Source organism: Chaetodon auriga, chromosome 14 (assembly GCF_051107435.1).
Source record: "Chaetodon auriga isolate fChaAug3 chromosome 14, fChaAug3.hap1, whole genome shotgun sequence".
NCBI lineage: Eukaryota > Metazoa > Chordata > Actinopteri > Chaetodontiformes > Chaetodontidae > Chaetodon > Chaetodon auriga.
In genome coordinates, this window is record NC_135087.1 from 9,959,018 (window position 1) to 9,972,057 (window position 13,040).

Here is a 13,040-nt window from a genome sequence, read left to right on the forward strand (position 1 = left end):
CTTTGAAAGGTATCTTCCCTGCACCTCCTCTACCTTGCTAAGCCTCTTCACCTCACAGTACAATAGCATCTCCTCAACATGTCCCCAAAATTTGTGATCTTAAGCAGCCATCTTGGCCGACAGGTTGATCTCCAGCATAACAAGACCGAAAAAAATTCCCATGCAAAAAAAAAAAAAAGGATTTGTTATCTCTAACAGTCAAGCTGAACCTGACAGTTTCACACTTTCCTCTCTCAAGTTTTACATTTATATCAGGATTTGTCACGGCTTTCAAGCCTGTTCCCCAATTTTGATCACAGGATTTATTTCTCTGCATGAATAAATGTGAAGAAAGGCAGCTGGATATGTGCACCCTTTGTGACAGGAAATCTATATAGGACACATCTGTTGGGGAAATCCTCTCAGATCTCTAATTGAGGGAGGACTTTGGATCCAAGGAAGTCACGACATCGATACTCCGGAGTGAACTGTGACCTGGTTAGGTAGAAAAAAGTGCTGCTTTATTTCCTGATTTTCTTCAAGCTTTAAAGCCTTTGACTGAGAGCCCAGAGGGTTATTTGAAATCAGTATGACCCAAACTACTTGAACTACTTGTCTCGTTTCGCCGTCTGTATTTGAGAGTGTCAGAACCAAGATGTGTCCTGTCAAGATGTCTCATCCCTACCTGAGATTCACCCCCAGATGCCCTCTCATGTACACTTTTTTCTCTGCAGTGTTCAGTGTATTTTCCAGGAGGTATCTAATGATAAAGGGCTATATTTAAACTTCATGCTGTTTACTCTCTCCCCTTAACGTGCTTCAGCTCCAGTTACTGACTTCCTACATTTCCCAGGATGCCATTTGACAACCCCAGAGATTGTACAATTGTATGCATCCAGATGTTGGCCCTATATGCATCTTGGAAAGGGGAAAATTACAGTGACAGCGATATTAAGAGCAAGGCGTGTTTCCTGTTGAGAAAAGCAGACACACCCTGGTCTACTGAGGAAAAGCATTCAGAGCAAATGAGCGTAAACTTGAGTTTTTTCTGCAACTCCACTATCATGGCTGGAAATATTTCATTGTTCATGACTAGTTATCTCAGAGAATACAAACCCTTGGCCCAGAAGTTCATAGTACACTGTTTCCAGTATTAGAAAGTATCCCTTTACCAATGTCTATTTTGATAGTAACTACATATTTGTTGTATTTTAAATATCAGATGGGAACAACTTAAAGGTTCAGTGTGAAGGATTTAACGGCATCTAGTGGTGAGGATGCACATTGCAACCAACTGAATACCCCTCGCCTCAGTCCCCTCTTTCCAAGCATGTAGGAGAACCTACAGTGGCTGCGAAACTCCTGAAAAATGTGACAGATGCTCTCTAGAGCCAGTGTTTGGTTTCTTCATTCTGGGCTACGGTAGTGATCTCAGCGTGGTGACTGTAAAGCATCACAATGAACAACAATTTTTTAGTAATTTAGTGCCATGAAAGCACATTAAAATGTTTAATCTGTTATCGGACCCATGTTTGTTTTGGTGTTTTTTTAAGTGATAAATTATCTGCAGGTAGTTTTTAAAATGAATGCAAATGCTGTCAAAGTTTAGATTCTTATTCTCAACACAGTGTTCTGATTTAATTACAGCAAAACTTGTTATTGCCAAAAACAGATTACACATTTGACCCTTTTCCCAGTCGAGTTGAGTTATTTTCACACTCCGTGCAATCATGCGTGAAGGGTGGTGTTTTGTAATGAAATAATCTGTATTCTGTTGATATGATTATTGAAAATAAAAGTCAGTGAGTCTGTGTCCTACTGGAAACTATGCTTTGCAACGTGGCATTAAATTTTAATGCATGCTGCTGCCACAGGTTGAATTGCCTTTGAATAACAACAGCAGCAGCCTGACGTTTCCAGCCATGAGTGTGTCTTGTTGATTTGGTGGAGCTCGTGTGGTGGATGGATTAATCGCCCGCACAGCTTTTCTGTGAAACCATCAAAACGATGTCAGCTCAGCTAGATAGAGATGGAACGTCTGCACGGACAATCTGCTCGCTTGAATCATCCATCTGCGATGCACCACAATCTCCAGCACATTGTTCACCAAGCATCTTTCAGCTTCAAAAGAGGGAATGATTTCGAAGGCTGTGCCGGCTGGCTCCTGGATCCAGGTGAAACAATAGCTTACAGCAGGCTTCTGGGCATGTGTGAATTTCAGCAGCTGAGGTTCCTCAAACAACCCTGTTTTTGTCTTGGTTCACTGCCTCAGCCATTATATTTAAAGAAGAAGTGGAGTCAAGCTGTTTTTAGTCTCGTTTTTTTTTTTTTTTTTCTCCTCCAACAGGATTATTCCAGTATGTTACCAGTCACAGAGCACTTCTAATGGAGTGGGAAATTATTCTGACACATATATGACCTAAAAGACACAAACCCAAAGGAGATGGAATAAAAATAAATTTGTTTAGGGCGATTTGGTTTCTGCGTCTTTGTCCGGCTAGCTTTGAGCTTTGTTTCCTTTTTTCTCCATCTTTCAGATTGATTTGCGGCCAAACGGAGAAATATGTCTCGCGGGATGTAACGCTGTGGACTCCTTAAGGTTTGGTTTCTTCCTCCATCTCCTTCTTCAAGGCTCTGTTGTAATCTCACACAGCTGTCAGACTCCTGAGTGATGTGCTAAATGTGTTTTTTTAATCTCAGAATTCACGATACTGAAAGAGTCTCTCAAAACTGATGTACATTGTGTTTAATGAATGCAGCTGATGTGCACAGATGCTCGAGCTGCGTTGCATAAAACTGAATTTATTACTAATGGTCTCCCTCCCTGCACACCAACACAACACATCCCAGTAAAATCAGTTTGAGATGTATTTATTTATTAACTGCAAGCTGAAAAACTTTTAACCCGTCCATTTGTCACCCACAAGAGACTATTCAATGAGTTTAAATAGATTTAGCATTCACGTAAATAAAACAGAAGAATAAATTCAGATTACATAGCTTCAGGAAATATACAGAAACGATAAGGATAACAGGAAGAATCAACTTTTACATCAATATGAATACATTCATAAGACTCGTCCATGTGCTTACTCTGCTTTCCTTATTCTGCTAAACAGGTAGGAGCACCTCACCCAAGACAAAAAATGCCTGACTTTATTAACTGAGCCATGTAATAGAAATCCAGTCCCATTATGGATGCAGCGGAGTGGAGCGGGATACTTCTTCCACTCTCCAGGCCGTGTGACAGCTGGCCTAATAAAGATAGCCTCGCTGCTTTGTGTTTTCCTTTCCTTCACCTGTGACTGGTGAGGGTGAGACACTTTGATCTCAGGCACTTTCTGAAATCATGAGGTTGTTGACTGACAAACATAATAGATTTGACACAATGTAGCCTGCTGTCCATGGTCTTACATTCTGCACACTGTACATCAATATTTACCTTCTCTTACGGCTTCTTTTTTAATTAAGGAACAGTTTGATATATTTGGGAAATATGCTTACTTGCTTTCTTGCTGAGAGTTACGTGAGAAGATCGATATCAGTCTCATATCTGTCTGCTAAATGTGAAGCTACAGCCGGCTTAGCTTAGCATAAAGACTGGAAACTGGCTTTAGAGGAGCTGGCTCAGCACCAGCACCTCGAAGCACCAACTTCACATATTACAGTTGTTAATTAGTGAGTTTAATATACCAAAAAAAAAAGCTTGAAATGAGCAGGTGATGGTTTTAAAGTGGGTTGTATGTTGGACTATTTCTCAGCTGAGCACGACAGCATCCTGGAGTCTTGTCACTGTACGGTTGCTAGGCAACCAGCGAGACTCCCGGCGTATTTCCCACAATGCTGAACTTTTCCTTTAATGCAATTTAACGAAATGAATGTGCGGCTCAGAGGTAACTGAGCAGATTGTTACAGGGAAATCATTTTGCAGGCCTCGTGTACTGTGAGAAAAAAAGTCACATGACCTGATTCAATTCGTACCCCTCGGCCCAGATTCTGATTGACCTATAAATGCAGAGATGATTTTCGACACACTTTCTGCTGATGTTTTACCCTCAAATACAAAACGTTGCCTTACTACCTGTCCTGGGTGGAGTGAAATTCAGCCTGTGTTCGAGCCTTTTCATAGATATGAAGAGACATGAAGACATTGAGGCCTAATGACACGGCATCAGTTCAGTCAATCCAAGAGAAAAATACCAAAAGTTACTCTGAAAATTCCTGCTATCATATAAACTTCACAACATTTACAGTATAGTCCAGTGCGGCAAAACTCACACCCAGCTCACACCCCGTAAGAAGATAAAGATGAAGAAAAATGGCCCAACTCTGGAAATGACAAGTGAAGAACTCAAAAGTTATGCATGTTGTTAAGACAAAAGCAATATACTTTCATGAAATGACCCAATTTATGACCTGTCAGTCATAAAAAAAAACATGACATTGGCATTTAAGTATACATATATACAATTAGTGAAACCTTTCACGAAGTAGTAATGAACCTGATAATTTTGTACATCATGGAAATAGCCATTTCCTCATGTTTTAAGGCATACAGTCATTATGCACAAGTTTTGAATCAGTAATGTATAAACTGAGATCAGTGGCTGAAAAATGCAGACTATCCTGAGCTCTCAGGCTCAGGAAATCCTATGTACACTTATGGGTGAACAGGTTACACTGTGTCCTATGTATCTGTTTGTAAGTGTGTATGTTGGTATATTCAGTATCCACCTCACAGCTGCATCTGGCTGAAGCCTGATGAGTTAAACACACTTTCTCTCAGAGAGGATGTCCCTCAGCCTCCAGAGCTGAAGAAGTTCAAGTCATTTTCCTCACACATGCATGCATCTGGTTTGACTGTTGGTGACCCTGAAGTGATGCATTAAAAACTTGAATAATAAATGATAATCAAGCCATTTTGGTCTGCTCCACCACCATTTCATGTCAAGCACAATGTCAAGTGCACCCATTTACAGATAGCATTCCAGCACTTTAAACTGGCTTAATGCCATTTAAAGAGACCATTTATTTCAGTAAATGCACGTTAAACAACTCAGAATTGTGTGAATGTAACCCATTTTCAGTTGATATAGTCTCCAATGAAATAAAACACCATCCAAAGTCATTTTTTACAGAAAACAGTGAGAAATATAGTATAAAAACAAACATTAAATCTTCCTTAATACGTCTGCTTAAATCTTAAAAAATAAACAGCAAAGCAGATACCTGTGTTTACCTTCTCTGTACATCTTCATCTTTTATCCCCTGTCGGCAAATCAGATCATTTCCATTTTCAGTTAATAAGAAGATCTGAAAAATATTTTCCAGAAGTGTCCACGCTCTGTCTGCAGTCGCTCAAGTCCTCACTTTGGTAAACCTGCATCTTTCTGAGCGTCCCACATTAGCGTCATGCATTAATGTACAAGTCAGAAGTGGCCGGGCATTCTAGATAATTCTACCTGTACAGAGGAGAGGAACAAGCCAGTTTCACATAGTCTTAGTTGTTGATGCAGGATGGACGCCGTATGGCGATCACACAGTCTTAGATCCAGTTCGCCGCTGGGGAGGCTGGGCCTATTCCTCGCTCCCCCCATCTTCATCTCCAAATCAGTCAACATACTGCAGCTGCAACGGCACAGATGAGCTGTGATCTGCCTGGTTATGAAGCACAGCAAGAGTTCGAGACCTACAAGGTGGTGTAGATGTAGACAAAGATGATGACTACCAAGTTGAGGATGGTCCCAATGATGCCCAACATGGCCAAGATGCTCTCCTCCTTACTTTCCTTGTCTTGGATTCCCTTTTCCTCATCACAGTGGAGAGTGTTTACCATTTTCCCTGGAAAAGTCTGCAGTTTTCGTCTCAGACCAATCTGGAGCAAGCAGATAAGAGAGAGAAGAGAAGAACACAATGAATGCATTAGTTCCTGCAACTGGTTAAATTTTCCTTTGACGATGGTCTTTGCACAGTGCATGGTGGACAGCGATAATGGCAACAAAACAAGAATCAAAATGATCTATTGGTGAGATGGTTGCTGATGCAATGACATAATTAAAAAGTAATTAGCAAAGTGATATGTTTTCTTCTTTGACAATCATACTAACATGTGTTTTAAGAAAAACACTGTGAAATTTAAATGGACTACATTAATTAAAGGGATGGAAAGCTGCCTAGCACTGCCAGTTTACTCTGTTTCAAGTGCCACAAACACATTATCCGGACTGAAGTTGCCAAATGGTTTAAAGGCAGTTTTATCCATAAATACAAGAAAACATGTGGGAAACTGTTCTGGTCTGAGGAACAGATTAACAGATTTAAGAGTCTGGGGATGAAAAAACAATAGCAGGGGTGTGTGATGTTAGTTTGTGAGTGAAACACAGAGAAAAATGCTCCAAAAGGAAGTTAATGTGTTGTAATTCCATGTCTTATTTTGTTAAATATCTTGGTGCATATGTAAAATTCTGTTACTTGTAGGATATTTACAGAACCTATAATCACCCGAACACACACACACACACACACACACACACACACACACAAATTAGTAAAGTGTAAATATGTGAGGTTTAATGTACTGCTGCTCTCTGCATGTTGCACCAATAAGCTTCCATAAAGCTATGTTTAATTCAAGAATATGGGACCGATTTTCCATCAAAAGTAAATGACTTCACTCCATTCCTTCAATAAAATATGGTCGCCTCCTGAGTTTAAACATGGGAAAAAGTACGTTGGTGAACACACGAGATTTAAAATCAGCTGAAACTGTCTCATTAATTTGAAACGAAGAATCACACCGCTGGGTGATTTAAATCCATTTGCATTCACAGGGTTAAATAGATGCAACACTTTACATATAATCAGTTTAAAATGGATTAATAGTTCCTCAGTTCAGGCCTCATAACAAGTGAACAAACGTGTACATTCATGCTTTATATCAGCTTAAAACAGCCCTCATGCAGCGTGCTCAGTTTGCTGTTAAGAGGATAGAGAGTTACTTGATTAGGCAGGAAATCTGCCTTTCCACAGTCTGAACCAAAGTTCTGGTTTTGCATTAATGATTCATCTTTTTTGTTTTGGTATTGTATGTCTGGTTTCTGAAGGCTTTAGCTAAATTATATATTTGAAGTTTTTTGTCGTTTGTTACTACAAATTGGAGACCTAAGTATAAAAACCACTTGGGTGGTCCAATAACTCAGACAGTCATTCAGCTTCTTTTCCTTTCTCTTCTCCACATTCACATTTATATTAAAACGAATAATAAATTTAACATATATATGAACACAAGCATACCATACTTCATCTATTTTCCAGGCGTTATTATGAATATGTTATATTCTCATTGAGGTAAAACTTGCATTCAAGCATAAGGTGAACTTGTGGTTTGAACAGAATGGAGGACAGCAGCCATGATAACAGTGAACATCTGAAAACAGACACCTACTCTCCTCTTGATTGACATACTGGACATCAGAGCAATAGCCTTGGCAGCTCCCTGAGACCACTGAGTGAAAAAAGACAGAAATTCCTGCTCCAGACACTATTCAGCTGTGGGACTTTTCAGGAATGTGTGTATGTATTGATTTGTGTAGCCCGGGGTGGAGTATTAGAAACTAGCTGTATGTTTTCAGCCTTTAGGCGCAGCAGCTCGTGCAAGTTGGCATCCAAACACCTCTCGGGAGATATGCGCTCCTTTTGCGGGTCATTGGGTTTTATACGCCGGCTCGCAACAGTAAAGCATGTACGCTAATGCAAACTAAAAATAAACCTTCTAACGGGGAACTGTTCCTCTTAGTAAAAAGCTTAGATGCAACATAAAGTACACTTTTCTGACGTCCAGCAAAAAGTTGACAAAGAGGTTACCTGAAGTACTACCTGGGTACATACTGTGCCTTTTAGGCTGATGTGCTTCATGAGAGGGGCACTGACTTGAAATAATAAAAGCGATCCTGAGCTCTCTTTTAAAACCTTTGTGTTCACAGGATCTCAGCTGAACCTGCTAAAATGCCAAGTCAAATGATGTTCACCATTAATTTGCTATGGCATGTGTACTGCTGTATGTTTACGCTGAGCTCTCTGTGCTGCATTCATCTGAGGAGGAATCAGCCATCAGAAGATGTGACACTGTCCGTGATCACAAATTCAAGTGAATTTAAAATTCCTTTACCTAAATAGAATATTTGCGCAGTTGTTTACAGTAATTAACCTTTGCAAAACCCAAATTATTAAGCCTTTTTTTTGCAGGTGTCCTTTGCAATAATTGAAATTTGAGTAACCTTTTAAAGGAGCTCTGCCAAAGCGGAGTGTTTTCATGTCACGGGTGCACCGTTTTCCCCCTTTTATTTGACTTACTCATTGTGTTCTTGGACACTTTGGCAGAGGAAAAAGGTCTTGGCAGAAGCATCACCTGCCAGGAACTGGTTATAGTACATCAAAGTCTTGGTGTTGTCTTGTGTAGATGGATTACAAAGCCGGAGAATCTAGAACTGAGTTCATCACAATAAGATACACTTTAATAGCGTCAATAGGCCAGTGCTGCAGTAGATACGATTTTACAAGTAAAACACAGGAATCATAGAAAATTCAAGCAGTTATAGATGTTATAGATAATGTGTATAAAAAGCTTTTCATACTGTTAAAGTCAAAGATCTTTTATTCAGGCTGCTTTTGTAAGGTTAAGAGCATAAAAGTAATTGTCCTCTCTGACACGTGGTGACTCTGAGTGATAGCAGTGGCCAAGTATCGACATGCATTGTGTTCTTGACATACATAAAAACCCCATCAGGCCCTTGTTTCTGTGTTAAAGTGCACCCTCCTCCTCTGATCTGTAACAATGGGCTTTGATTGCCTCTCCTGGGGAGCACTGTAAACAGGGCTTCCCTCAACCTGAATGGAGATCTTTATGTGGCGCGCTGGATGTGCCCTCATGCATGAAGACGCCTGCTTGCTGCTGATATAAACAAGTGCTCAGCAGAAAAAACATGAGGGGAAAAAATGTGCCCGAGGACGCTGAGGGAGAAGGAGGGAGACAAGGAGGAGCAGTGGTGGAGAGTAACTAAGTACCTTTACTCAAGTACTGTACTTAAGGGCAATTTTGAGGTACTTTCCATTTTATGCTACTTCATACGTCCACAGTTCAGAAGCAAATATTATACTTTTTACTCCACTACATTTACGTGACAGCTACAGTTACAGGTCATGATAAGCTTATCAAACACATTGTTCAAGATGAAGCCAGTGCTTCCCATCTTTTTTGACCTTCATTTGAAGAAGTGTTTGCAGTACTTCACAAAAAAAGAGAAAAATGAAAACAGATATGTGTAGTAGAACTTTTTTTTTTCTCTCTGCCTTTAAACATCTCATGACCCCTCAGATGTATCTTGTGACTGTGAAGGTTGGAAACCATTGAACTAAACTACTTAACTGTACATGAAGTAGTTAAAACTAGCTCCAATGTAGGCAGCTGCAACAGTAGCACTTCTTAAACAGTGATGCATCATAAATAACAGTCTAATAATGTCATCATACATGTGTCACAAGGAACATTCTACTGCAGAAAAAGTACTTTTACTTTGATACTTTTAGTACATTTTACTGATGATACTTGGATTCTGAATGCAGGACTTTTACTTGTGATGGACTACAATGGCATTAATATATTGGCACTTTGAAGTGAAGGATCACTTCTTCCACCACTGGGGAGGAGGAGTAGGGATTGTGTTGATGAAGGAGGGTCCAGGCTCTGCCAAAACCTGGGTGCTGAGGAAACAGCTTTACCAGCAAGTACAGCAGACCCTCTGGACGCCTTCCAGTGCCTCCGCATCCAACGTTTCCAGTGTTCAACAGAGAGCGCTCTGTGTCAAGTGGCAGCCAGTGCTGGCATCCTGCGATGTATCATAATCATTACCCACCCATAAGGACTCCCTCTGTCTGGTCAACACTCGGGCTGGACAGTGTGGTAGGGATCAGAGCTCTTCTAATCCAGGTCAAGCTAGAAATGAAATGAAATATACCGACATAGCGTGGCTTAATCATAACAAACGAACGGATTATTAATGCAGTCAAGACTTCTCCACCTCTTATCGATTAGCCATTTGACTGTGTGTTATTCTAAGGTGCCGCAGATTTAGTTATCTCAGTATTGATTCCTGCTGTCACTCAAGAGCTCATTTCCTACAATTCCAACACTTTCACATCTTAACTCTTACCCCTGTGATTAATCATGAGCAGGTCTGTCGCTGCCAGGGCCTCTCAGGATCCAAATGTGATACATGTAGCATCTCTCATTCAAAATGAAAAGCATCTGCTCGAGAGTTTTTTGTTTTTTTTTTGCTCTTACAAGGCGAGCTCGCACCTGGCTCTTCACTTGTACAGCAACAGCCAGAGGCGTATTTGTATAAAAAGAGCAGACAGACAGGCAACCAAAGAGAGAGAGAGAGAGAGAGAGAGAGCGGGAGAGGGAGAAAAAGGGGGCAATGCCGTACCTGGGACAACAAATCTGACACTCCTGCTACACCTAACAGAAGCTAACATCCTCAGATCAGATCAGTGGAGAGTAAAGCCTTTTGCCACTTGAATAATCGTGGGCACGTCAAATGACTCCAGATGCTAACAGAGTCTGACAGGCAGAGTCGCTTTTGGCATTGTTATAAAATGGAATTAAAGCAAGCGGCTCCTCAGCCCACACCGAGTGTGTATGTACTCGCACACACACACACACACACACACACACACACACACACACACACAGGTTGACGCCCACCACATACACACATTCAGAGCATCAGACATTGAAACTGTGCAGTAACAGTGCCAATATGGGGAAGAAGAAGGGCTTTTAAATCAGGAGTTTTTAGCAAAATCACATGAGATGCTGCCAATAGTGAGGGTGACCCATTTTCCATAACCTGCACGCATTGTTCTGTGAGTGAGAGGAAAGTGACAGATCTATTTTGGATTGTGGATTTTAATCACAAAAAAAAAAAAATCCTGCTCCAGCCCCCACAGAAAAGTTCAGACATGCAGGAAGTTGCATCTTCAATTGACGGGCATAGAATTTATTTTGACAAAAAGGAAAGGTTGCATGTTATTACCAAAAGAAAGCATTCCTGCATCATTTCCATGTATTTGAATATGTGATATGTCTTCCCCAAAAACAGGTTCCCAGATTTGTTTTAATCTGTTTTAAACTTCTTCACGCTCAAGAAAATGACTCACAAACAAGTCACAATTTAATACAAAACGCTACGGAGAATTTCATTTCAGATTTCCCCGCCGGTCCATAAGAAGCGTTCAAAGTTGTTAACAAAACGCATGAGGAGCAGCTCCCAGAGGGCCATGTGGATGTGTTTTCTGGACAAATAACCACCACAGCTAACAGCATCTCTGAGTGTGAAGCCGACAAAACCGAAAAAAGCATGGGTTGATAGTAACATTCAGGATGCCTCTTCTAGCTCAATCAATGATTCATATAAAGACAACTGAGCCTGGAAATATCCCACATTTATAAAGAATATATCATGATGAGCATGACAAATTCATGGGCACACACTGCCATGGCATTTAAAAATGGTGAAAGATTCATTAAGTATTTGTTGACAGTTTACAGCTCCTCTGCACATGATGATGGATGTGGGATGACAGTGGCACTTTTACCTACCTTGCAAAGCATCAGGAATAACATAGCATTGGACATGCTGGAGGGGGACGCCTTTCCGTAGTGCACAGACATCCCTGGCAACTAAGGAGAAAGTCGACCCCTCTCATCCTTCGGCTGTGGAGGGGCGCAGGATCCAAAGATTGCTGGCTCGTCTTCCAGGCGGTCCAATTTTAGGGCTCTCGTCGGATGTCGTACCCTGCAGCGCTCCAGCGTCTCCTCCCCGAATTTCATCTCACTAGTGGCCAAGTTCTAACTGCCTTCACTTTCTCCTCCTCAGCCTGGTGAGAGCTGAAACTGTACTGCCCACCTCCTCTCGGCTCTTCCTCCTCTTCCTCTGTCTGTTTTGTTTGCCTCCCCACCTCTGCTTCTCCTCCTCTTCTTTTTCTTCGTCTCCTTGTCTGTGTGGAAGGATGATGTCAAGTTGAAGAATGGAGTCAGTTGATGGGCAGATGGGGGCGGGAGGGTAACAAAGCTGTTTCATGTGTACATTTCCATCCTCCTTTGTCTTTATTCCGCAAAGCTTACAAAAAAAAAAGAAGAGATATCAGTCTTGTCTCTCCTGCCAAGAGACCCCTATCAACCCTTATTAAAGGCTCATCTCCTCTATCAAACTTTTATATTGCCCAGCAATGTAAAACGTGTTTTGCTGATGTCTTGGCTCTTAAATGTTTCATACTGAAATAAAAAAGGCACCTCTGCTGAAGTGGTGGAATCCCCTGCTTGCTCTACATGATGTGTAACCTAACATACCTTTCCTTGCGCTCCAGTGGCTGAGTGTGTATCCCTAACTAACTGAGCAGAGCCTCAAAGCTGGACGGCTGTAAAAGAGAGAGAGAGAGAGAGAGAGAGAGAGAGAGAGAGAGAGAGAGAGGGGGGATGCTGTGAAGGAACCCGTCGCCTCACACTGACGCTGTCGTGGTTGCTTTCGCTCCACAGGCAAGAGGTATCCCCTGCTCCCTCTCTCCCGCGCATGTTAATGCAGCCATGGTTGCCTGGCAACCGACTCCGGGGAGTCACACGGAGCCTGACGACAAGAGGCATTTGTGACAGAGGCCGTGATGAGGGTCTCCTCCACATTTTATGTTTGTGCGTGTGTACGCAATGTATGTATATTTTGTGTGTGTGTTCATGTAAAATATGCAACGCTGGCCAGATATCACTCATTCTGTGTGTGTGTGTGTGTGTGTGTGTGTGTGTAGGAGAGAGAGAGAGAGAGCAAGAGAGAGAGAGAGAGAGAGAGAGAGAGAGAGCATGTGCTTCTGTGTTTGTGTTTATGCAAAATATGCATGCTCCTGTCAAAGTTGGACAACCCTTAGTTAATGGGAGTGTGTATGCTGGAGAGTGTGAGTGTTATAGGTATGCACTTGAACCACATGTAGTCATGCATAAGGTACAAGTGTGT

The 13,040-nt window shown here is 41.5% G+C and overlaps 1 protein-coding gene across 1 annotated transcript; it reads right to left on the minus strand.

Moving 5' to 3' along the window:
* Positions 1 to 2,841: 2,841 nt before the first annotated feature.
* tunar (TCL1 upstream neural differentiation-associated RNA) lies at positions 2,842 to 12,382 on the minus strand. The gene is made up of 2 exons (XM_076747911.1): positions 11,639 to 12,382; positions 2,842 to 5,854 (listed from the first exon to the last, which is right to left on the minus strand). The coding sequence occupies exons 1-2, from the start codon at positions 11,708 to 11,710 to the stop codon at positions 5,669 to 5,671; spliced, it is 258 nt and encodes an 85-aa protein (XP_076604026.1). The 5' UTR covers positions 11,711 to 12,382; the 3' UTR covers positions 2,842 to 5,668.
* Between the last annotated feature and the right edge of the window lie 658 nt (positions 12,383 to 13,040).

Excerpts from the sequence above, each read along its gene's own strand:
- tunar (XM_076747911.1), bottom strand. The coding sequence starts at position 11,710 with ATGTCTGTGCACTACGGAAAGGCGTCCCCCTCCAGCATGTCCAATGCT. Across the intron at positions 5,855-11,638 it reads TATTCCTGATGCTTTGCAAG|ATTGGTCTGAGACGAAAACT; the intron begins GTAGGTAAAAGT and ends TGCTTGCTCCAG.